This window comes from Monodelphis domestica, chromosome 1 (genome assembly GCF_027887165.1).
Source record: "Monodelphis domestica isolate mMonDom1 chromosome 1, mMonDom1.pri, whole genome shotgun sequence".
Lineage (NCBI taxonomy): Eukaryota > Metazoa > Chordata > Mammalia > Didelphimorphia > Didelphidae > Monodelphis > Monodelphis domestica.
The window spans coordinates 481404263-481431031 of NC_077227.1; the positions used below are offsets into that span (position 1 = coordinate 481404263).

The window sequence follows — 26769 nt, forward strand, 5'->3', positions numbered from 1 at the left end:
AACTGTAGCTTAGGGAGGTTGTAACTTGTCATGTTATAGAGCTAGTAAGTATCAGAAGCACCCAAGTTTTCTTAATTATATATTCAGCACTCTAGTCCCTATAGTATTTTTGGCATAAATATGGCACATAATTTATAGTGCCATATTAAGGTTGCAATACATTTCACACAAACATTTGCTTAGTCATGCCTTAACTGTCATGTGCTTTATAACTCAAATTTCACATTTTTCCCCTATTAAATTTCATATATATTAGAATCTTGCAGGGGGATCTGTGTTTAGATATGGGTTTAACTATATAATCCCCAAATTCCTTTCCAACTCTTGAGATTTTATGATTAACATATTATTATAGTTATATATATATATGCATATATACTGTATAATTGAAAATCTATTACCCTAAAAAAGAACTATATTTCCCGGGAGCCCACCAACTTCCTGTCATTATGTACTTCCTATAGACAAGGAATAAATTGAGTGGGTGGGCCTCCTCCTCCCTCTTTGGCTTCCTGTCAGCATGGTGACTGTGGTGAGTGGGGATTTTGAAATGGCTAATCAGCCATGGGCATGTGGTCTTTATTTTGTATCCTCTTTATTCCTTGATTATTAATGATCATTAATAAATCTCCTAAAATATATTTTTATTATTGACATTTAAATCTGATTTTTACAATACAAAATACAAATATGTAGACTTTTCTTAGTTCTGTTTTCATTCTTTTTAAAAAGCCCTTACCTTTGATCTTAGAATCAATACTGTGTATTGGTTCTAAGGAAGAAGAATGATAAGGAATGGGCAATGGGGGTTATGTGATATGTCCAGTGTTACAAAACTAGGAAATATCTGATGCCAAATTTGAACCCAGGACCTCCCATTTCTAGGCCTGGCTCTCAGTCTATTGAATTACCTAGCTGACTCCTATTTTCTTTATTCCATATCACTCTATATTTTCCCATGTTTCTTTGAATTCCACATATTATTGTTGTAGACAATAAATACTGGGAAATAATTTTATGAGCTCAAACTGACATTCTACAATTTTCTACATTCTACAAAATTCTACAGTTTTATTGTAGAAGCTGTAAGTCACAAAATGTCCAGGTCCAGACCCATCTCACCTGAGCCAGAGATCCAAGATTTGAACTGCCCAAGCCTTTAATATTCTACACAAAAAAGTCAAATCACACAAACTTTCCCTAAAAGGGAAGGGGTGGTTGGCTGAATGTTTTTCAGAAAGAGAAAACCTGTTTACTCTTTTAGAAAGTTTCTTCTAGAAGGTCAGGTTATTTCCTTATCATCTTATGAAGGGAGGAATCATGTAGTTCCTCTGTACTAATATGGTAACAGCCAAGGCTATTCCAAAGTTTCAGTGCCAAAAGAGATACCACTGTCTTAAAAAGTCTGGATATATTCCAAGACACTAAAGACATTTGCCAATTTTCCTTGGTAAAGGAATTTTTGCAAAGCACTTCCAGGGATTTTAATTATTTTACTCACAATATGATTTGACTACTGATTCTCATACACAATTATTCAATAAATCAATACTTGGAATTATTCCTTATAATTTATCACTAAAATAATTGTTATCCAATAGGATCATGTAAACAGTAAATAACTAAAGTTGCTTAATTATATGATCTTTTACATTTTAACAATGCAATAATGTTCTATTTTATTCATATGCCATCATTTGTCTAGCCATTCTCATTCCAAAGGTGGATATCCACTTTGTTTCCAGTTTTTTTACAATCACAGTAGCTAGGAATATACTTTTCTTTCACTCATTGACCTCCTTTGGGATAAATTCACAGTGGTAGGATTTCTGGGACAAGGAATATAAACAATTTAGTGAATTGTTTATAAAAGTGAACAAAAATGTTTTAGTTTTTGTATCAATTCCTTATTTATCTTGTATTAATAATTTTATCAGATACTTGAGAATGACTTCTTTGATAAACCATGCTGCATCTCAGTCATCATTTTCCTTTTTAATTGCCCACAAATCGACTCATTACTAATGTATTCTAGAACTTTTTCAGGAATGAGTCAACTTCATCACTTTATCGACTGAGGTCTCCATTTCTTCTGGTTCTTGTTCTTCCTCTTCTGGATATTTTCAATGCTTGATGCTTTTTCTTTTAAAAATTAAAAAAAATATTGCCCCCATACTTGTAAAAACAATTTTAACATTCTTTTTTTAAAAAATGAAACCAAATTCTCTCCTTCCTCACTCTCCTCCCTCACTGAGACAGTAAGCACTTTGATCTAGATTTTTATATGTGCACTCACGTAAAACATTTTTCCATATTAGTCCTTTTTGTGGAAGAAAACTCAAACAAAAACAATGAAGAAAGTAAAATATAGTATGCTTTGGTCTGGATTCAGATTCCATCAGTTCTTCCTTTGGAGGCAGAAGGCATTTTTCATTGAGTCCTGTGGGATTGTCTTGGATCATTGTATTGTTGAGAATGGCTAAGTCATTATCAAATGTTCATCTTCATACTTTTTTCAAAGATTCTGGCAAAGCAAGCACATCTGCCAGTTTTATTACTATAATGGAATGTAGTTTGTCTAAATGAATGCTCTTACCTTTTCCTCCCTTTGGATTCACTTGATTCATGATAATTTTTTTTCCCTAGCCACTTATTTTCATTCTGTGTTTGTCTTAGTTTTTAAAATATGTTTCTGATAAATGCCAGATGGTAGATATTATCCACATTATGCTTTTTCATTTTATTGGTTGTTTAATTCATTCAAATTTAAAGTTATGGAGACTAAGTTTTTATTTTTCTTTTCCCTCCCCAGATTCTGATCTCCCCTTCTCCTCATCCTCTGTAAATGCGACATTATTTCTCCTTAGTTATTTTAACTTAATCTGATTTACAGCAATTTTAATTCTCACTGGTTCTCTTCCTTTCACGCCCAAATTATCTCCTGTCTCGTTATTTAACTCTTCCTCTATCCCCATTTTCTTTCCTCTCCTTCAACTTATTTTATTCATTAGTTTTGCAATTTCATTTGCCTTTTTCTAAAAAAGGATTAATTTCCCTCATCCTTTTCTTGAGTTAGCTTTCCTTTCTATTTTCAACTTTTTATTCTTTAATTCATAGTCCTTCCATTTCTTTAGCCCTTTCTTTTCTGCAGTCCTCATCAAATTAAAAACTTTTAGGGACCTATTTTAGACTCTCTCTTCTAAACACTTTGTGTTAATGATTTGTACTCTAGTATATTCCTCCCCTTCCTTCTTTGGAGGTACCCTATTCTATAATTTAGCTTACTTGTGGTTGGATTTAGTTCATGATGTTTTAGGCTTATTTCTCCATCATCAATTATATTTTACTTCTGATTTCACCCGTGTCTACTTTATTGTTATTTTGTCTTTGGTTGTTATATTTGTTTACTCTTCTTGTATTGTCTGAGGTGTTTGAGAAGCAGATCTTGTTTCCTTTCTAAAAATATTTTTAATGGATCTTTTTTATTGAATGTTTTTTCATTTATAGTTAAGTTTAGATTTTCAGAGTATGTCACATTTTTCTGCATCTTAAGTGCTTTTGTTCTTTGGAACACATCATTCCACTCCTTCCTGTGGTTCCTGGTGTTTTCAGAATAGATTTGTGTTACTAAATTTCTTTTTCTTTATATTTGAAGATCTTTGTATTGGTTACTCAGAGAAATTGTTTCCCCCCCCCCCAATGGAACTGTTAAACTTAACCACTTGGAACATATAGCATAAGATTTTTTTTTTTAGTTGATCTTTGGTTCTTCCAAATGGCACTTTGTTTTCAATGTTCAGAAATTCTGGGAAGTTTTTTTGTATTACTTCTTGCATTATAATCAGATTTTTTTTTGAGAGACCTATAATCCTAATGTCTCTATGCATCCTGTCTTTAAGAGAAGTGTGCTTTGCTTGTAGGAAAATCATGCTTTCCCTTGATGTTATTTATTTATTTATTTTGCTTTTCTTTTTTCATTAGTTGAATGGGTTTTGACTTTTTTTGGTTTCTTAATGTCCTTGATTATGGGAGATTGAAATTGCTTTATCTCTTGTGAATAATTCCTGTTTGAAAATGTCTGGTTCATCATCTTGCCAGTCACATGACTTAGAAGTTGCCTCCTCAATTATTTTGTATTTATGCTTTTATTAATATTTTTTATATTCTTCCCAGTCTAAATATTGTTCTCCCCAATAAAGAAAAATGATTTAGAATAAGACCTGAGTGACTCTGCCTTCTTTGTATCAACTGGGTTTTCTGTTTTCTATTTTTTCTTTTGATCTTAACTATTACCAAACAAGATGGACATTTCCATATACAAAGTAGAACAGAAAAAAAGCATAGTGCATGAAACTATGAAATAATAACAATTGGTAGCATTTATATACCACTTTAAGGACTGCAAAGAACTTTGGAAATATTATTTCATTTTATCTTAAGAACCATGGGGGTGGGGCTTATATTGTTCCCATTTTACAGATGAGGAAACCGAGGCAGATTGGTTAAGTGCCTTTCCCAGGGTCACATAGCTATTAAGTGCTTGAGATCATATTTGTACTTCAATCTTTCTGACTCTAGGTGTCAGGTTCTTCATCCACTGTGCTGTTCCTATTATGAATAGGTTTTTTTTTAACCCTTACCTTACACCTTAGATCAATATTATGTATTGATACATTTTCATAATTAGGCATGTGTTGTAAGAAAAGTAAAGTAAAAAAATATGCTTCAATATGTATTCAGTTCATCCATTCTCCCTCTTTGAATGTTTTTTTTAATCATTTTTAATCATGAGTCCTTTGAAACTATGGATTGTATATTGATTAGAATGGCTAAGTCTTTCACAGGAGATTATCATTACCATATTGTTATTACCATGTACAATATTTTCCTGGTTTTACTTACTTTATTTTACATCAGTTCATATTAGTCTTCCCAGGTTTTTCTGAAACCATTTCCTTTATCATCTTTTATCATACAATAATATTCCTTCACAATCACATCACAATTTGTTTAGCCATTCCCCAACCGATAAACATTACCATAATTTCCAATTTTTGCTACCATAGAAAGAGCTTCTATAAATATTTTTGTACATAGAAGTCTTTTCCCTTTTTCATTGATCTTTTTGGGATACAGACCTAGTAGTAGTATCAGAGTGTGTGTGTGTGTGTGTGTGTGTGTGAGAGAGAGAGAGAGAGAGAGAGAGAGAGAGAGAGAGAGAGAGAGAAAGAGAGAGAGAGAGAGAGAGAGAGAGAGAGAGAGAGAGAGAGAGAGAGAGAGAGAGAGAGAGAGAGAGAGAGAGAGAGAGAGAAAGAGAGAGAGAGAGATTGGTGGTGGTGGTGGGGAATTGCACATTTTTATAGCCTTTTGGGCAGAGTTCTCCAGAATGGATCAATGAATTTACAACTCCAACAGTAGTACATCAGTGTCCCTATTTTTCCACATCTCCTTCAGCATTTGTCATTATCCTTTTCTGTCATGTTAGTGAACCTGATAGATAGGTGTGAACTGGCATATCAGAGTTGTTTTAATTTGTATTTCTGTGATTATTAGTGATCTAGAGCACTTTTTAAATATAACTTTGATAGTTTTTTTTTTCCTGCTGAAAACTGCCTGATTACATCCTTTGACCATTGGTAATAGCTCTTATTTTTATAAATCAGAATTTCATTCTTGAGTATATTGAAAAACTTGAATTTCAGAAGGGAAAAGGGTATACTTTGGAGTAAGAAACTATGTCTTTGATAAGTTAAAGAGCTTTAGGAGAAAACATCAATCTACAGAGAAGCATTTTTAATCTCTTTGAAATTATGATAGCCTATGGATGTTTTTTTCCCCTACAATGTGTTATATATGGCATTTATTTGTTTAAAATATTAAAGCATGTGAAGGTTTGGAATTTAGATAATTTTCTTCAAATAACTGGAGATATTTCTGATGTCACAAGTGTAGCTACACCCTCAGCCCAGGTAGATTTTGTAGTCCTCTAAAGGATAGCCCATGCAGAAGGAGGGTGACATGACTCCTGATTGTCAGACCATTCTTCCTTTCATTGTCTGCTAAGCTTTGTGTACAAGGAAGGATATAAGACTTTGGACAGAGAGAAGCAGAATTTGAGAAAGATAAAGTAAAGTAGAAGACTTGAACTTTAGAATGGCTAATAGGCCTATGGCATAGGTAGACATTTGGGGAAAGGCAGTTTCCCAATATGTCCTTTGATTTCATATCATTCCATAGACTTTAAAGATCTGGCATGTATGTAGTAGATAAGATGCAATTCTAGCTCAATATTCATCTTGGAGAGTGGAAGAGTGAGCCAAAATGATGAGTCATCCAAGTCATAGGCCCCACAGATACTGAACCATTTGATAGGGCCAGCAACTTAGATGACTCATCATTTTTTTGGATCTTCAATAAATGAATCTATAGCACCTGCAGGAGAACTTGCTCCACAGGCATTACTTTCCAGAAAGATGGTTATAGGTACTGAGTTAGAAATATTGTTTTCTAATGTCTTTTGGCTTCAGGGTCCCGGGCTGTCTCTATCAGGGTCTGAAAGGATATATGGAGGTCAAGATGGTGGGTGTGGTTTGACTTGTATGGCATATGCTGACTCTAGACTCTCTTTTGCTGCTTCACATAGACTGACTTGCCTATGAATATCGTTTGTTGGCACTTGGTGGTGATGGCTGTCTCCTTCATAGGAATTGCTTCTCTAGATGATGACTTTAAGGGTTGGGCTGGAAGCTTGACCCATAGTCTAGAGGATGTTTTCACTAAGCTTTTGTGTTTATCTGCCAGCTGGGGATAGTTGGTTGACAGTTGTTGTTGCTGCTGCTGCTGCTGCTGCTGCTGCTGAAGAATGTGGGACTTTCTCCACAATAATTTTTCCTCTCAATCTCAGTCTCATGGTTGTAGGGTTGGGCTAGAAACAAGTCTTAGAGTTTGGGGTCACTGATCTTCCCAAGGTTTTTGGATTTGGGGTCCTGGGCTATCTTCATTATGGGAGATGGAAGTCAAGGTGGTAGTTTGACTTGCCTGGCACAAGTTGCCTCCCTACTCTCCTTCAGAGTACCTTGATACATTTACTAGGTTGGTTTTGCCTGCCATGTGAGTGGTAGGATGAGGCCTCTTCAGGTCTGCAACATAGGTTAGCCAGGGTTCTTGAAATCCCTGTTAAATCCTGGGATATGAGCAGGTCTATGTTACTTAAATCAAATCATCTTGGGGAACAAATCTAAAGGCCTTTTCTCAAACCTTATCCTTCTTGACATCTCTGTAGCATCTGAGACTGTTATTATCATCTTCTTCTGGACACTCTCTCCTTATAGGTTTTCATTACAATTGTTCTCTCCTAGTTTTCTTCTTTCTTTTCTTTTCTGCTCCTTCTTGGTCTCTCTTGATGAATCTTTATCTTAGACATACTTACTAACTGTAGATGTCTCCCAAAGCTCTGTCCTAGGCCTTCTGTCTCTTGATGATCTCATCACATCCCATAGATTCATTTATGAATGTTTATGTTGATCTTTATGCTAATGATTCCCAAATTGACATATCCTGCCCTGGCCTGTATCCTGAGTTCTAGTCCAACATCACCAAATGCCTTTTTAATATTTTGAATTAGATATTTCATAGGATTGTCAACTTCAACAGGTATTAATATAACTCATTATATTCCCCTCTCCCAAACCCCCTACTCTTCTGAACTTCCTTAATACTAGTCACAATGAAGATAATACAGACTACAATACTAAATATTGAAAAAAGTAATTTTTAGTGATGAAACTCAATTTTTTATTCAAGACTGTATACCAAAATTAATATCAGAATAGTAGAGTAATCCTATAATAATCTGAACATTTTTATCAGACTGCAAAACACTCACAAATAATACTTTAAGGACTTTTAAACTTTCAGTTGTCTTGAAAGTCTTACTCCTGAGTTAGAGAATAATGAATTCCAACAAATGTTGAATGTGAAGAATAAGAAATATTCTGAAGTTATAGAAATTCTTAAAACTATAAAATGATATTATACCATGCCACATATCAGGAAAGGTTAAGAAATTTATTCAAAAGATGGAGACAAACATGCTTCAATGGCATGGGAAATTACCTGATTTAACCTTGAAAAAATGGACTGTTCTCTCCCATCTACTGAACAAATTATTGTTAGGAGCACCATCATTCACATAACCACCCCTGCTATTAACTTCAGTCTTATCCTCTATTCCTCATTCTTACCTCATCTATCCAATTCAAGGACAAATCTTGTCATTTCTAACTCATAACATCTCTGGCTTACATCCTCTTATTGCAATAGCCTTAGGATTGGTCTTCCTGGCTTGAGACTCTGCTCTAATTCCTATCTTGCACTCAGCTGCCAACAGTGATTTTCTCAAAAGGTTGGTCTTAACAGTCTTCCCAACTGTTCAGATAAACACCAATGCCTTGTTATCTCTGGGATCATGTATAAAGTTATCTGTTTGGCATTTAAAATTTTTTATGACCTGACCCTTTCCTATCTTTCTATAAGGCAGTTTATACTTAACTTCCCTACACAAACTCTATAGTTCAGCCATACTAGATTATTTGTTGTTCCTTAAACACAACAATCCATCTCTCACCTCTGTTCCTTTGCATTCACTGACTCCCATGTCTGCTCTTTTTCCTTGATTCCATCTCTAAGTTTCTCTGACTTCTTTTAAGACTCTGTTCAAGTTCTTTCTTCTCCTGAAAGCCTTTTCCTCCCTCATTCTCTCAGCTGTTAATGCTGTCCTTCTAAGGTTGCCTTCAATCTCCATTGTATACATCTTGTATGTGCCAAGTTGTTTACATATTTCCCTCACTAGAATGTAAGCCTCTTGAGGACAGGGACGGTTCTGGTTTTTCTTTGTCCCTCCAGAAATTAACATAGTGCATGACTTGTAGTAAATCCTTAATATGTGCCTGACAGACTAAATACTATATGCCTATTACTGTGCTCGGAGATTAAGGAAAGATTGAAAAGTTGCAGTAAAACAGTCCCTGGTTTTGTGAAGTTAGTCATCATCACAAAGTCAAGGTTTAGTATTTAATTATTTAGTGACTTCCTTCACTTGATTAGTCTTGTAAAGGAAAATTTATAGTCCAAACCTGGAAAGGAAGATCATTTATTCTAGTGACAGGAAATCAGTAGAGTGAGCCATCAGCTGCAATATGAACCTTTTCCTCTACCTAGACACACTTGTCATATATGCACCTATCCATTCATTCATCTCTCCTATTTGGTGACTCATATTGGGGATGATAGCCTTTTTTTTTCATAGCCAGGTCATTATTTCTTTTTAAGGGAATAGGTTACCTTCTAGACTTATTCTCTTATCTAATTTGGAATCTCAAGATCTCATCTGTAGAAAGAGACAATTTGGGGGACTCTGTTAGATCAGTGTTTTTCTGGCCCCTTGGCAGGTCACTTCCCCTTAGGTGTAGACAGAGTAAGTGGCCACTTTGACTTGAATTTCTCAACAGCAGAAACCATGGTAATCCCTGGTATACAGTAGGTATTTAACTAGGTGTGTTGGCTTGTGGACTTATGACATTTGAGAGCACCTTCAATTATATTGAGAAGTTCCATTTAAAAAGAAATCCCCAGTGCTTCCCATTCTCATTCTTTTTGGGTCTGGGACATTTTTGGTAGCTTTAGGAACCTGTGACATTTAAAGGCTTTGGTAGGCATGAAGGTCATTTGTTTCCATGGACCTCCTAGTTGTGACTCTGTTAGAAATGGGAGAGGAATATTGAAGGAATTGCAGGTGTTTATTCCAAAGAAGAGAAAATATACATATCTAATAATTGTTAGACCTAAATAAGTGAAGGACTCGCACCTGGAAGAGGGAACAGAATTGCTTTATCTCCAGAGAGAATGACCTAGGACCAATGGATGAAGGCTATTAGGAAGAAGATTTTGGCTCAACATAAAGGAAAACTTTTTTTTTAAAAAAAACCTAACAATTATCTCACAGTAGGATTATCTAATTCACAGTGTCTCCATCCCAGAGTTATATAAGCCAAGACTGAATGAGCCTTTCACAAGAAAGGTGGATAAGAGGTTGGATTGGATAACCCCTGAGGTATCTCTCAACTCTGAGACTTGATGATCTGTGGTTGCCTAGCCTTGGGTTCCTTTTTCCTTTTCCTTTTTGAATTCCCTATAAAAATGTCACCTTTATCAATGATTCCTTGTCTTTCTCCTCTGGGAGTACATGCAGAGAGAAGGCAAGGGATATTTGACCTTGTATTGTGTTGACCATGTCTTTCAGAATAGAAATTCCTACTTATTGAAACTTCCATGGGTCAGTCTATGCATGCTTCTGCTTCCAGGTGAGCACATGGTCTGTATTTCCTTTGTAAAACATTTAGCATCTATAAAGTACCTTCAAAATAGATGCTCACATGATATGAGAATGCTTAACAAATGCTAAGGGATAGCTAGGTGGCTCAGTGGATAGAGAGCTAGATCTCAAGATGGGGAGATCCCGAGTTCAAATCTGGTATCAGATATTTCTTAATTGTATGACCTTGGGCAATTCAGTCAACCCCAGTTGCCTAGTTCTTACCTTTCTGCCTCAGAACCAATATTTCTTATTTATTCTAAGAAGGAAGTAAGTGAAAAAAACAACCAAATGCTAAGAAGTTATAGTTAGTGATTGCTTTCTAGATCTTCTATAAAGCCTTTACTGGTCAAGAACACCTTGTTTGGATCATTTGCATACATTTCTTTTTTTTTTCATTGTTTCAGGTAAATGGAGAAATATTTATGGGAATGTAATTTGGGGATTCCCCCAGGTCCTGAAGTCACCATTTCCTACCACCCTTGCCAACCAAATAGGGAAAGAGGAGAGCTCTTTCTCTTTGGCAAGTGCATACTGGCCTTTTGGATAATAATGTAAAAGAGGCTAAGTTATAATACTGTTTTGATCCATCAAGTCTTTTGGTCAGTTCTACTCTAGGTAGGAGAGGAAGACCAAGAGATATAAAACATGGTCCCAGCCTTCATTATATTACTTGGTGTAACATACACATTAAATGATAAAAAGCTGGGCTTGAGCCCAAGGCTCAGCACTGACAGCAAGTTTGGCAAATGCTTTAAAGGGAGAGGAGGGTGTCTTTATGAGCTAGTTTGTATGAAGAATGAGTCAATTGAGCTCTTGGATTTCCAGGGAATTAGATCATTAATGAGAATTAGTTCTAAAAGGGGAAGGTCTGAGTTTATGGGACCTTTTTAGTAATCTCTAAGCACTCTAAATATTTGGCTTTCTGCTTCTAGTCTCTGAACCACATTATAAGACTACATTATGTTTTGCATGACTTCACATGTATAATGGGTATCATTGCTTGCATTCTCAATGAGTGGAGGAGGGGCTGGAGGGAGAGAGAATTTGGAACAAAAAAATGAATGTTAAGAAAAAACAAATACATTTATGAATAAATAAAATATATAAAACTGCACTTAGTAAGCAATTCCTCCAAGTTTGGCAGGCCCCTGATCCTTAGTATCTTATCACCTTTTACTACTATAGCAAAATGTACTCTTTCTGAGATTTATTGATTTTGATGGAAAGAGCTCTTCTTCCAGTAATAAATGCTTCCAGCAGGACTTTTGTTTGCCCACAGGTCTCAGGATGCTAGCACTTGAACATCAGGATTTCATTAGCTGAATTGTATGGAATTATATAGGGGTATGGGAGTGAAATGTTGGGTTGAGAGAATTGGGTTAAGGGGAAGGTTCAGTATAGGAAGAGAAAAGTCAGAGGAGGAGGAGAAAGAGAGAGATTAAAAGGAAGAGGAGAGAAATAAACAGAGAGTTGGTGTGTTTTCCCTGGCCTTTAGCATATCCAAATGGGGGATAAAACTTGGGCTTCTCCTTAGTGATGCTGGTGCCAGCACTATGAGATAACCACTTACTTCTATGTAAAAACAATAACTGAAGGATTTGGAACTTAATTGTTTCCATGCTGAGAGACTTCAGTAGCCATCCTCTATTGCAGTAATGATGAAGCTATTAGAGACCATGTGCCATGCCCCGCCTCCCCTTACCCCACACAGCTGAGGGAGAAAATGCTGGGCAGAGGGGACCCAGTGAAGGAAAAAATTTTGTCAGATGTGCATGGAGAAGGGGAAAGGAGCAGCTTCAGGGTTGAGTCCCTCTATCTTTCTAGTAATGAACTGGGGGGGGGGGAGTGTGCCTTCAGAGAGTGCTCTGCAAGCCCTCTTTGGCACATGTGCCATAGATCCACCATCACAGCTCTGGGGGGGGATAGTTAATACCATTTATGTTCTGTGGACTGCAGTGCTGATGAGTAGGTAAGGAAGTACATAGAGCAAGGGTGACTCACACCCTTCTGGGGCTGGAGATGTAGGAGGTGACAGTTTTGGGAAATGAGGAGTAGGAATGTAAGATAATAATATAATGGTAAGTAGAGAAGGTATGTTTAGTTGTTAGGAGTCTAGTTCTGTAGAATTCACAGTATGCTCCTTTGGAGGCAGCATGAGCCTGCTTTCTGGAAAAGCATGATGATTTATGATGGAGAGACCTTACCTCAGATTCAGAATATGTGTAAGTATTTGATGACTATTCTCTAATGGCTTACCATAAAGTGATAAAAAAACACCTTTTAATTGACTGAATTAGAACTTAGTATGCATACAAAAGGCTCAAATGGAGAAACTCCATCTCACTCTCTTCTCTAATGGCTTTTGAATGAGGAAAGAATTACTGCAAGCTTCTGGATGGGAAGAAGAGCATCTGCTTTGGCTACCTTTTCTTATCTGCACTATCATGTGGCTGTGAACACATGATGCTGATGTTTTTTCTATCTCTATTATATTTCTTTTTCCTTGACCTTAGGTCAGTCTTGTGAGTTTTAAAAGGTCAAAGGATAGGGAGACAGATGGGTAGCTCAGTGGATTGAGAGCCAGGCCTAGAGATGGGAGGTCCGAGGTTCAAATCTGGCCTCAGATACTTCCCAGCTATGTAACCCTGGGCAGTCACTTAACCCCCATTGCCTAGCCCTTACAACTCTTCTGCCTTGGAACCAATACACAGTATTAATTCTAAGATGGAAAATAAGGGTTTAAAATTAAAAAATAAAAATAAAAGGTCAAAGGATCAAATCTGGCCTCAGACACTTCCTAGCTGTATGACCCTGAGCAAGTCACCAAACCCCCATTGCCTAGCCCTTACCACTCTTCTGCCTTGGAATTGATTCCAAGACAAAATGTAAGGGTTTAAAAAAAATCAAAGGATCCATCAGAGATGTAGTAATTGGAGTCCATGATAGAGCATCCTTTCTAGCCTAGTTCAACAGCAGCCAAGCCCAGGGAGGAATCAGGCAGAGGGTGCTATATTTGAACTAGTCCCCTAGTTCAAATTTGTTAGTCAAACTTAACAACAGGACAGAGGTGGGGATCCTTCCTTCTGGGCGCAAATCAAAAGGTACACCCCCCCAAAAGCCAGAATCCTAGAACACTCGGGTCTAAGGGTGTTAAGAAGGAGCCTAAAAAGGAAGGTTCCAGAACCTCTCCCCCACAACCCAGAGCACTGAGCCTCCAGCAGCAGCTGAAACCTCAGGGCTGGCAAAAGAGCTGTTTTGAAGGGCACACCTTGAAAGCAACCTGGGCCAGTCTCGGGGCATCCAATACAGACAGCAGGGAAGCAGTCTGAGAGAGAAGGGGGGAGCCTGTAGCCCCTTGTCTGGGTCCTTACATCAGAGTCTCACTGGAGGTTTTTGCCTTGAGGCACATCCAGACCAACCCAGCTGAACCTAATCCCATCAGGAGCCCTCAGAGCTCAGGGAGGCCAAGACCTCTCCCCCCTTAGAGTGAAGGGCCTTCTAAAAGGACAGGAACCTCAGGGCGGACAAAGGCACTGGGGTACCTTGTGGACAGTGCTGTTTCAGGCTCAGAGCATGAAGTAAGGCAGCAAACAGTGGCAAAGATGGAAAACAGTGTAGAGGTGCAACAGCCTCCAAACACCAGGAAAAGCAAGAAGAAGGGGGTGACTTTGGACACATTTTATGGAGCAAAAATACAAAATACAGAGGAGATAGAAGAGGAAACACAAAAAATGCTCCAAAACCTTCCAAAAGAAATGAAAATTCTCTACAAACTCTTGAAGAATTTAAATTGGAAATTATCAAAAAGATGGAAGCCTTCTGGCAGGAAAAAACGGGAAACAATGTAAAAGGAAGTCAGCAATCCGAGGGACCAAAATATTTTGCAAATGCAGAAACAGCTTGAAGCCTCAAAAAACAGGTCAGACCAAACTGAAAAGGAAAACTAGGATTTAAAGGTCAGAATCAGGCAACTGGAAGATAATGATCTTGCAAAAGATCAAGAATTAATAAAGCAAAGTCAAAAGACTAAAGAATTAGAAGATAACATAAAATATCTCACTGACAAGGTGACAGACCTGGAAAACAGAGAAAGGAGAGACAATCTGAGAATCATTGGTCTACCAGAAAAGCCAGAAATAAACAGTAATCTTGATATCATAATACATGATATCATCAAAAAAAAAAAAACTGCCCAGAGATTCTAGAACAAGGGGACAAAATATGCATTGAAAGAGTTCACAGAACACCCTCTATATTAAATACCAAAATACAACTCCCAGGAATATAATTGCCAAATTCCAAAGCTTCCAAGCAAAAGAAAAAATCTTACAAGAAGCCAGAAAAAGACAATTTAGATATAAAGGAACACCAATCAGGGTCACACAAGACCTAGCAATTTCCACTCTGAACAACCGTAAGGCATGGAACATGATATTCAGAAAAGCAAGAGAGCTGGGTCTTCAACTAAGAATCAGCTATCCATCAAAACTGACTATATACTTCCAGGGGGAAAGTATGGGCATTCAACAAAATACAAGATTTCCAAGTATTTATAAAGAAAAGACCAGAGCTCTGTGGAAAATTTGACATCCAAACACAAAGAGCAAGAGAAACTTGAAAAGGTAAATATGAAGGAAAGGGAAAAGGAGAAAAATGTTATCTTTTTCTTTTATTCAAACTCTCTTCTATAAGGACTACATTTATATCAAATTATATATATATATATATATATATATATATTAATGTGTGGGGAAAATGTAATGTGTAACTCTCAAAAATTGTATGCATCATTAGAGTAGTAAGAAAAATCATGCATAGGGAAAGTTTGGGCCATCAAGATGATATGGAGAAAGGGGGGGATAGAAAGAAAAAGGGGGGGATCATTGATGGTACCAAGATATACTCCAAGAAATAGAAAAAAACTAAATAGAATAATCATTCTCACACAAACATACACATGGGAAGGGGAGGGGAAGAAATCTCCTATAAGAAGGAGAGGAAGAGAGTTTTTACTTAAACCTTACTCTCAGTGAAATCAACTCATAGAGGGAAGAGCATTTAGATCCATTGGATCTTGAATTCTATCTTATCCAACAGGGTAAGGGAGAAGGGAAAACCAAGGGGGGTAGGGGGGGAGGGAAACAAAAAGGGAGGGAAGGAGAGGAAGAAGGGAAAGGAACAAAAAGGGAGGGGCTAGAAAGGGAAACATATCAAGGGAGGTGACTAGGGGGACTGATTTAAAGTAAACCACTGGCTTAAAAGGTTATAGCAAAAGAAGAAAGGTCAGAATTAGGGGAGGATATCAAAATGCCAGGGAATCCACAAGTGACAATCATAACTTTGACCATGAATGGGATGAACTAACTCACCCATAAAATGTAGACAAATAGCAGAATGGATTAGAATCCAAAACCCTACCATATGTTGTCTTCAAGAAACACACATGAGGTGTGTAGACACTCACAACGTCAGAATTAAAGGATGAAGTAAGACCTTCTGGACCTCAACTGATAGAAAGAAGGCAGGAGTTGCAATCATGATATCTGACAAAGCCAAAGCAAAAATAGACCTGATTAAAAGGGATAAGGAAGGTAAATATATATTGTTAAAAGGGAGTATAGACAACGAGGAAATATCACTAATCAACATGTATGCACCAAATGATATAGCACCCAGATTTCTTTTTTTTCATTTTAAACATTATTTTATTTGGTCATTTCCAAGCATTATTCATTGGAAACAAAGATCATTTTCTTTTCCTCCCCCCCCCACCCCCTTCCCACCACCTTTCCCATAGCCGGCGCACAATTCCACTGGGTATCACTTGTGTTCTTGGTTCGAACCCATTTCCATGTTGTTGGTATTTGCATTAGAGTGTTCAATTAGAGTCTCTCCTCAGTCGTATCCCCTCATCCCCTGTAGTCAAGCAGTTGCTTTTCCTCCGTGTTTTTACTCCCATAGTTTATCCTCTGCTTGTGGATAGTGTTTTTTAGATCCTTGCAGATTGTTCAGGGACATTGCATTGACACTAATGGAGAAGTCCATTACCTTCAATTGTACCATAGTGTATCAGTCTCTGTATATAATGTTTTCCTGGTTCTTCTGCTTTCGCTCTGCATCACTTCTTGGAGGTCGTTCCAGTCTCCATGGAATTCCTCTACTTTATTATTCCTTTTAGCACAATAGTATTCCATCACCAACATATACCACAATTTGTTCAGCCATTCCCCAATTGAAGGGCATCCCCTCATTTTCCAATTTTTGGCCACCACAAAGAGTGCAGCTATGAATATTCTTGTACAAGTCTTTTTACTTATTGTCTCTTTGGGGTACAAACTCAGCAGTGCTATGGCTGGATCAAAGGGCAGACAGTCTCTTATCACCCTTTGGGCATAGTTCCAAATTGCCCTCCAGAATGGTTGGATCAATTCACAACTCCACCAGCAATGAATTAATGTCCCTACTTTGCTACATCCCCTCCAGCATTCATTACTTTCCTTTGCTGTCATGTTAGCCAATCTGCTAGGTGTGAGGTGATACCTCAGGGTTGTTTTGACTTGCATCTCTCTGATTATAAGAGATGTAGAACACTTTTTCATGTGCTTATTAATAGTTTTGATTTCTTTTGCTGAAAACTGCCTGTGGCACTCAAATTTCTAATGGAGAAACTAGGAGAATTAAAGGAGGAAATAGACAGTAAAACCATATTAGTGGGAGATCTGAACCAACCACTATCAAATTTAGAGAAATCAAATCAAAAAATAAATAAGAAAGAGGTAAAAGAAGTGAATGAAATCTTAGAAAAATTAGAATTAATAGGCATATGGAGAAAAATAAATAGGGACAAAAAGGAATACACCTTCTTCTCAGCACCACATGGCACATTCACAAAGATTGACCATACACTAGGTCACAGAAACATGGCATACAAATGAAGAAAAGCAGAAATAATAAATGCAGCCTTTTCAGATCATAAGGCAATAAAAATAATGATCAGTAAGGGTACATGGAGAGCCAAATCAAAAATTAATTGGAAATTAAATAATATGATACTCCAAAATCAGTTAGTTAGAGAAAAATCATAGAAACAATTAATAATTTCATTGAGGAAAATGACAATGGTGAGACATCCTTTCAAACCTTAGGGGATGCAGCCAAAACAGTACTCAGAGGAAAATTCATATCCCTGAGTGCATATATTAATAAACTAGGGAGGCAGAGATCAATGAATTGGAAATGCAAATAAAACACTTGAAAGTGAACAAATTAAACCCCCCCCAGAAGAAAACCGAACTAGAAATCCTAAAAATTAAGGGAGAAATTCATAAAATTGAAAGTGATAGAACTATTGAACTAATAAATAAGACTAGAAGCTGGTACTTTGAAAAAACAAACAAAATAGACAAAGTACTGGTCAGTCTAATTAAAAAAAGGAAAGAAGAAAAGAAAATTAACAGCATCAAAGATGAAAAGGGGGACATCACCTCCAATGAAGAGGAAATTAAGGTAATCATTAAAAACTACTTTGCCCAATTATATGGCAATAAATATACCAATCTAGGTGATATGGATGAATATTTACAAAAATATAAACTGCCCAGACTAACAGAAGAAGAAATAGAATTCTTAAATAATCCCATATCAGAAAAAGAAATCCAACAGGCCATCAAAGAACTCCCTAAGAAAAAATCCCCAGGGCCTGATGGATTCACAAGTGAATTCTATCAAACATTCAAAGAACAGCTAATCTCAAAACTATACAAACTATTTGACATAATAAGCAAAGAGGGAGTTCTACCAAATTCCTTTTATGACACAAACATGGTACTGATTCCAAAGCCAGGCAGGTCAAAAACAGAGAAAGAAAATTATAGACCAATCTCCCTAATGAATATAGATGCAAAAATCTTAAATAGGACACTAGCAAAAAGACTTCAGCAAGTGATTAGAAGGGTCATTCACCATGATCAAGTAGGATTTATACCAGGGATGCAGGGCTGCATATCAATATCAGGAAAACCATCCACATAATTGACCATATCAACAAGCAAACCAACAAGAATCACATGATTATCTCAATAGATGCAGAAAAAGCCTTTGATAAAATACAACACCCATTCCTATTAAAAATACTAGAAAGCATAGAAATAGAAGGGTCATTCCTAAAAATAATAAACAGTATATCTAAAATCATCAGCTAACATCATCTGCAATGGGGATAAACTAGATGCATTCCCAATAAGATCAGGAGTGAAACAAGGATACCCATTATCACCTCTATCATTTGACATTGTACTAGAAACACTAGCAGTAGCAATTAGAGAAAAAAAAGAAATTGAAGGCATTAAAATAGGCAAGGAAGAGACCAAGTTATTGGTCTTTGAGGATGATATGATGGTCTACCTAAAGAATCCTAGAGATTCAACCAAAAAGCTAGTCGAAATAATCAACAGGGGGCAGCTGGGTAGCTCAGTGGATTGAGAACCAGTCCTAGAGATGGGAGGTCCTAGGTTCAAATCTGGCCTCAGACACTTCCCAACTTTGTGACCCTGGGCAAGTCACTTGACCCCCATTGCCTAGCCCTTACTGCTCTTCTGCCTTGGAGCCAATACACAGTATTGACTCCAAGACGGAAGGTAAGGGTTTAAAAAAAAAAAGAAATAATCAACAACTTGAGCAAAGTTGCAGGATAGAAAATAAACCCACATAAGTCATCAGCATTCCTATACATTTCCAACACATCTCAGCAGCAAGAATTAGAAAGAGAAATCCCATTAAAAATCACCTTAGAAAAATAAAATACTTAGGAATCTATCTCCCAAGACAAACACAGGAACTATATGAACACAACTACAAAACACTCTCCACACAACTAAAACTAGACTTGAGCAATTGGAAAAACATTAACTGCTCATGGGTAGGACGAGCCAATATAATAAAAATGACTATCCTACCCAAACTCATCTATCTATTTAGTGCCATACCCATGGAACTTCCAAAAATTTTTTTTATTGATTTAGAAAAAACCCATAACAAAGTTCATTTAGAAGAACAAAGGATCAAGGATATCCAGGGAAATAATGAAAAAAAAATGCAAAGGAAGGGGGCCTTGCAGATCTCAAACTATATTATAAAGCAGTGGTCATCAAAACAATTTGGTACTGGCTAAGAGACAGAAAGGAGGATCAGTGGAATAGACTTGGAGTAAGTGACCTCAGCAAGACAGTATATGATAAACCCAAAGATCTCAGCTTTTGGGACAAAAATCCACTATTTTATAAAAACTGCTGGGAAAATTAGAAGACAGTGTGGGAGAGACTAGGATTGGATCAACACCTCACACCTTACACCAAGATAAATTCAGAATGGGTGAATGACTTGAACATAAAGAAGGAAACTATAAGTAAATTAGGTGAACACAGAATAGTATACATGTCAGACTTTTGGGAAGGGAAAGATTTCAAAATCAAGCAAGACTTTGAAAGAGTCACAAAATGTAAAATAAATAATTTTGACTACATAAAATTAAAAAGTTTTTGTACAAACAAAACCAATGTAACTAAAATCAGAAGGGAAGCAACAAATTGGGAAACAATCTTCATAAAAACCTCTGACAAAGGTTTAATTACTCAAATTTACAAAGAGCTAAATCAATTGTACAAAAAATCAAGCCATTCTCCAATTGATAAATGGACAAGGGACATGAATAGGCAGTTTTCAGATAAAGAAATCAAAACTATTAATAGGCACATCAAAAAGTGTTCTAAATCTCTTATAATCAGAGAGATGCAAATCAAAACAACTCTGAGGTATCACCTCAGACTTAGCAGATTGGCTAACATGACAGCAAAGGAAAGTAATGAATGTTGGAGGGGATGTGGCAAAGTAAGGACATTAATTCATTGCTGGTGGGGTTGTGAATTGATCCAACCATTCTGGAGGGCAATTTGGAACTATGCCCAAAGGGTGATAAGAGACTGTCTGCCCTTTGATCCAGCCATAGCACTGCTGAGTTTGTACCTCAAAGAGATAATAAGGAAAAAGACTTGCACAAGAATATTCATAACTGCGCTCTTTGTGGTGGCCAAAAATTGGAAAATGAGGGGATGTCCTTCAATTGGGGAATGGTTGAACAAATTGTGGTATATGTTGGTAATAGAATACTATTGTGCTCAAAGGAATAAAGAAATGGAGGAGTTCCATGTGAACTGGAACAACCTCCAAGAATTGATGCAGAATGAAAGGAGCAGAACCAGGAAAACATTGTACGCAGAGACTGATACACTGTGGTACAATCGAATGTAATGGACTTCTCCATTAATGTCAATGCAGTGATCCTGAACAACTTGGAGGGATCTATGAGAAAGAACTCTATCCACATGCAGGGGAAAAACTGTGGGAGTAAAAACACAGAAGAAAAACAACTGCTTGACTACAGGGGATGAAGGGATATGACTGAGGAGAGACTCTAAATGAACACTCTAATGCAAATACCAACAACATGGAAATGGGTTCGAATCAAGAACACATGTGATACTCAGCAGAATCACACATTGGCTATTGGGGGGGTAGGAAAAGAAAATGATCTCTGTCTCCAATGAATAATGTTTGGAAATATCCAAATGAAATAATGTTAAAAAAATACACCTCTAACTTAAAACCTACATATCCCATTTCCTACCCATTCTCTGCTTTTTCAGCTTGGAATGCCCAGGGGAGAAATAATCTAAGGAGAGATGGAGAATTCCCAAGCATGGGAGGAGGGAATCCCCCAGACCCTCAATAAAAGTCTAGAAACCTGAAGTCCAGCAGAACAGCTTCTTTTTCTTCCACCACTCTGGTCATTCTAAATTTATCTATTTCACCCAGTAAAACATTCTTGGGACGAGCTCTTCATTCATCACTCTCCAACCACAATACTGTTGTGCCATGAGAAATGACAAACAGGGTGATCACAAAAAAGTCCTGTAAAGACTTATATGAAGTGATGGTGATGCAAAGTGAAATGAACAGAACCAGGAGAACTGTTGTACATAGTACCAACAATAATATCCAATGATCCACCATGAAAGATTTAAGTATCATCAACAATGTGAGGGTCTAAGACTACTACATGGGACTTATGGTGAAAAAGTCCATCCACCACACTGAAGGAACAGATAGCATCTGAATGCAGATTAAATTAAAGCATATACCATTTTCCACTTTATTTCCTTCATGAAATCTTTCTCTACTACAAGTGTTATATGAACTCTTTCACAACAGGATGGCATATAATAAATGTTTTGCATGATAGCACATGTACAAACAACCTATATCATATTATGCACCATCTCTGGGCAAGGGAAGGGGAAGGAGGGAGAGAACATAAATCTCAAAATGTTAGAAAATGACCATTAGAATTGTAGCTATATGTAATCTGGAAAAATATAAAAGAAAAAGCAAGAAAAGAAAAGCTAATTAATGTTAATTGATTATCATTGATATTGAGGAGATATCAACTGGGCAAAATGATATTGCTATATTGATCACAGATTAGATGATACCAGGGACATAGTAAGTGTCTCTGTTCCAAAGTTATTTGAAGGAACATACTAAATGGAGACTTGAGAATGATGAAATTAGAAAGCCATCCCATAATCCCTAGAATTCTGAGGGGAAGAATTATTTGGTTTCTGAGACCCAACTTACCAGTGCTAGGGGTATGGCAGGTTTAGGAGAGGGAGCCTCAAGGCTTACATTCACTTTTAATAGCATCATAGATCTACAGTTGAAAGGGACCTCAGAGGTCCTCTACTCTAAATCTTCATTTTATAGATAAAGAAACTGAGAACAAAAGAGGTTAAATGACTTGTTCAAGGTCACACAGCTAGGAAGGCTAAGCTGGTGAAATGACTACTGAGTCACTATGGAGCTGGGTGTACTGTATTTTCCCCCTTGTTATGTATCCAGGCATGTTAGTCTTTTGGACTGGGGTTAGTCTTAGGGGAGCTTGCCTTTAAGAGAAAGGAGGTGGGGTTTTCTTTTCCTCAGATCCATTGACTTATTAAATCTCAAAGTTTCCTTGTTGCTCATGCATAGACTTAAGAAAAAGAATGGAATAAAACAGGTTCAGTATGCAATATGAATTAGGTATGGGACATGATTGATTGTACATATAAAATTTCTTTTTTTTAAACTCTTACCTTCCGTCTTGGAATTAATACTTGTATTAGTTCCAAGGCAGAAGAGTGGTAAGGGCTAGGCAATGGGGGGTCAAGTGACTTGCCCAGGATTTCCCAGCTAGGAAGTGCCTGAGGCCAGATTTGAACGCAGGACCTCCAGTCTCTAGGCCTGGCTCTCAATCCTCTGAGCCACCCAGCTGCCCCCTAAAAATTCCAACTATAAAAGACTCAAATTAACAGAACAGGATTCAATAACTTAGAACTTCTGGTATAATCTGCTGGAAGAATCATTCTTCAACAGATTATAAAGTAGTTGGCAGTAGTGCTAATTAGGTATTTTAAATTTCATCTTGCCTCTGCACTATCATTTCAGCACCATCCTGAATGTCTTCTGAACTTTGTGTTCAGTTGCTTCTACAGTCAGTTGTTCCTGATCTCTCCTGAATCAGCTGTTCTTCTTAATAGACACACAGTCTCTGGGTCTTTCGGATCCACAGAATTACCCTCTAAGCCTGGACATGTCTACCTCCAGAATTGTAGTTGGTTACCGACTCCAGAAAGGATACTTAAGTAGAAAAGGATGCTGGGAGTTCAGGGACAAGCTTGCCTAATTGAATCCATAGACCATATAAAGAATAGTAGGAAGGGGAAGAGAATGAACAACTCTCTTGCCCTGGTACTTCACAAGAATCTAGAGACAGAATGAACTTCTTGATACACAGCAAAGTCATGATGAAAAGGGTTGAACTAGAAATGCCTGCTTTTTAAACTATAAACTCTGGGTTTAGTTAACCAGGTTTTTCTAAAATGCAAAGTCCTTTCAGTGCTGATCCTTCACATGTCTGGAAACAATCTCCAGAATCACTCACGTGGTCTCTGTAACTGGGGAATTAAAGCAGTGTCCATAAATAGGGTAGGGAGGGGGCAGGAAGAGGGAATGGTTCTGGATACAGATGCATCAGAGAAAGGATTTGAGAAATGGCATGCAGTAGGGATAATGATATAAAATACCATTTATATAGTGTTTACTATGTGCTTTATAATTACCTCATTTGGGCTTCACCATACCACTAGGAGGTAGGTGATTACCCCTATTTGTATAATGGGGAAACTGAGGCCAAAGTTAAGTGACTTTTCCTAGATCACACTGCTAGTAAGTGTCTGAGGCTAGACTTAAACTCAGGACTTCCTGATTCCTGGCCTGGTGTTCTCTCCACTGAGCCATCTATCTGCTTCGAATAAGAGATTCAGCTTTGAAGTCAGAGGAGATGGGTTCAAATCTTTTCTCTATACATATATTGGTTGAATGACTTTGGGCAGATCTCTTAATCCCTCAGTGCCCTAGGCAACTCTCCAAGAGTTGTAAATTGCAAGAGGCCTCTCTTGGTAGAGAGAGTTTCCTCCATTTTTAACTCTACACCAGTAAAATCATTGATCTGGTCTGGATTCTTGTTGTTTGATCCCAGAGCCAGTACTTTTTCCACTGACCCCTGTACTTGCTGCTTGATGTAATGTGTTTTTTTTATTGCTTTTTTCTCTTTTCTAAACTCTTAACTTCTCCTTCCCCTCTCCTCACCATAGAAGGCATCCTCCAACAAAATATATAGCTTATGTCTTTCATGTTTCTATTGATCTATTTATTCTCTGGAGGTGGACATTCACAAGTAATTCTTCAAATATTAAACTGTAGTTGTATACAATGTTCTCTTGGTTCTACTCATTTCATTCTTCATTATCTCCTGTTCAGTTCTTTCCAAGTTTAAAAAAAATTAATCTGCTCATCATTTCTTTTTTTATTCTCTTACCTTTTGTTTCATAATCAATACTGTGTATTGGTTCTGAGACAGAAGAGTGGTCAGGAATAGGCAATGGGGGTTAAGTGACTTGTCCAGAGTCACACAGCTAGGAAATATCTGAGGTCAAATTTGAACCCAGAACCTTCTATCTTTGGGCCTGGCCCTTAATCCATCAAGCCATCCAGTTGCCCCCTACTCATCATTTCTTATGGCATAGTAGTATTCCATCACAAGCATATACCACAGCTTGGTTAGTCATTCTCCAGTTGATAGATATCCCCTTGATTTCTAGTTCTTTGCCGCCACAAAGAGAATTACTATAAATATTTTAAAACATGTAAGTTCTTTTTCTTTTCTCCTTATATTCTTGGGAAATAGACCTAGCAATAGCATTGCTGGGTCTAAGGATATGTTACACAATGATGTAATTTGTTATTTGCCTTGCAGTGTGTTTGTTTTTTACCTTACTATGATGTCATGTGTTCAAATTCGGTTTTGGTCTGAGAAGCTCAGGAGACACAGAGACTTGTGAACATAAATTTGAGTAGGTAATAAACCTAAATAGATTTTAGGATTCTGAATATAATAGTTCAGTCCTATATTTAGATAGGTGAGAACTATAGAAATGTTACCACACAGTTATAGGTAATCAGAAATTCATAAAAGGAAATCTATGTAATGTAGAATTGGACAGCTTTCAAGTTGATTATTATCTAGTTCCTCTTGTGTGGGTTTCTTTTGGCTCTCTGATGAAGCTGTCTTTTTCTTAGGAAAAGATACCCACAGTATATTTCATTCAGGCTTCCTGGCAGGGACTACTCCTTTCCCAGGATTCTTTCTGGTAAACCACCTAGGCTCATTCTCTTGGCAAGTTTTAAATTCAGTCATCAATGCTGCTTAGCTGAACTTTGGAATCATCCCACATGTTCGCAATACACATTGGCTGACTAGTAACTTGTTCTTTAGTCAGGGGAAAGGGCCAAAAGAAACACTATAAAATGCTAAAATTCTTAGGACTGAATATAGACTAATGTTCTCACTCAAAAGAATAATTTATTTCTCAAATCGCAGAGACACATCCCTTTTCATTACAGGATGAGAAGGCTCAGAATCCCAGATTGCCATACCAGGAAAGGAGCTTAAAGATCATCTGGCCCATCTTTTTATGTACAAAGGAATTGAGATCCACAAAGGGAAAAAAAAAAGAAGAAGAATTTCTTCAACCCCTCCTCCCTTCTCCCTTGGCTAAGGCTAGTTTTCCTTTTGAAATAAAGAGATTTAAAAAAAAGATAGTATGACTCGCAAGAGGTCAAATTTTATTTGATTTACCCAAGCCTTAAAAGTGTTAGTGTTCTTAAAGAACCTAAGGAATCTCCAGCTGTGGCTATGGACCCAGATGTGTGATATTGTGTGTGTGTGTGTGTGTGTGTGTGCGCGCGCGCAAGCACATTTCAGCTAAGTAGTTCAGGAAAACTAGCTGTACAGGCTTTTCCAGTTTCACTTTCCACCCTCAGAAGTTCGCAAAGAAAAGGCAACACAGAAGCATTCCTGGAGTGAGGGAGCAGTTTGAGGCAGTTCCGCACACAGGCAGGATGATGCTTGGGGAGATCTGCCCCATCCAGGCCAGATGAACTCAGATCCTTCTGTTTCCAACTGGATGGGTCCTTATGAAACAACATTGGCACCCTGGGGGTCAGTCAGCAGTCAGTATGGAGCCTTTTTTAAGGAAACACTTGACCTTCCTATCATTCTTTTGGGACAAACTTTGGCCCACAAGTGTCCCTGATGACTGCATCCCCAGATATCCTGGTCCTGATCCTGTTACAATGGACCTAGATCCTGATCCTGACCCAGAGCCTCTTTCTCCAAAATCAAGCAGCCCTCCTCCCACCGTCCTATTCATGGCTCTGTATGACTTCACAGCCAGGTGTGCGGATGAATTGAGTGTGAGCCGAGGAGACAAGCTTTTCGTGATCAAAGAAGAGGGTGACTACATCTTTGCCAGGAGGCTCTCTGGTCGGCCAAGCACTGGGCTGGTGCCCATTAATTATGTGGCCAAAGCCACTCAGGAGACCTTCTCTGATCAGCCGTAAGTATCATAAATTTATACTTCACTATTTGATGATGGGTCTTTCGGGGGAGATACCCTCAACATTATTAGATAACTGCACTGGAGATTATGGATTAAATGTTTTCTATTCTTTTCAAGTCACTCAGTTTTATTATTTGGGGAATGAGTTCAGGATGATGAGACCTGGATATAAATGAGACTTTCTGATTTTCCTGGTTTTTCCCCTAAATTATGTTCAGAGGTTGTGCTTCTTTATTTGTTACTTGTTACTCTGATGGCTCTGGTGGCATCAGAGTATTATAGACCCTTGGAGATGGAAACCATCTAAAAAGATTTTATATTCAGTGCCCTGCCATCAGGAAG

The 26769-nt window shown here is 37.5% G+C and overlaps 1 protein-coding gene across 2 annotated transcripts in view; it reads left to right on the top strand.

Moving 5' to 3' along the window:
• Positions 1 to 26769, top strand: part of SRMS (src-related kinase lacking C-terminal regulatory tyrosine and N-terminal myristylation sites) — a 70009-nt gene that overhangs the window by 17504 nt on the left and 25736 nt on the right. Inside the window, exons 2-3 of one of the 2 annotated variants that reach the window (XM_056812823.1) lie at positions 10301 to 10361; positions 25430 to 26424. In XM_056812823.1, coding sequence (XP_056668801.1) covers positions 26003 to 26424 — 422 coding nt within the window. In that variant the 5' untranslated portion in view covers positions 10301 to 10361; positions 25430 to 26002. The remainder of the gene's footprint in view (positions 1 to 10300; positions 10362 to 25429; positions 26425 to 26769) is intronic. The other variant, XM_001376059.4, reaches the window with a different exon arrangement.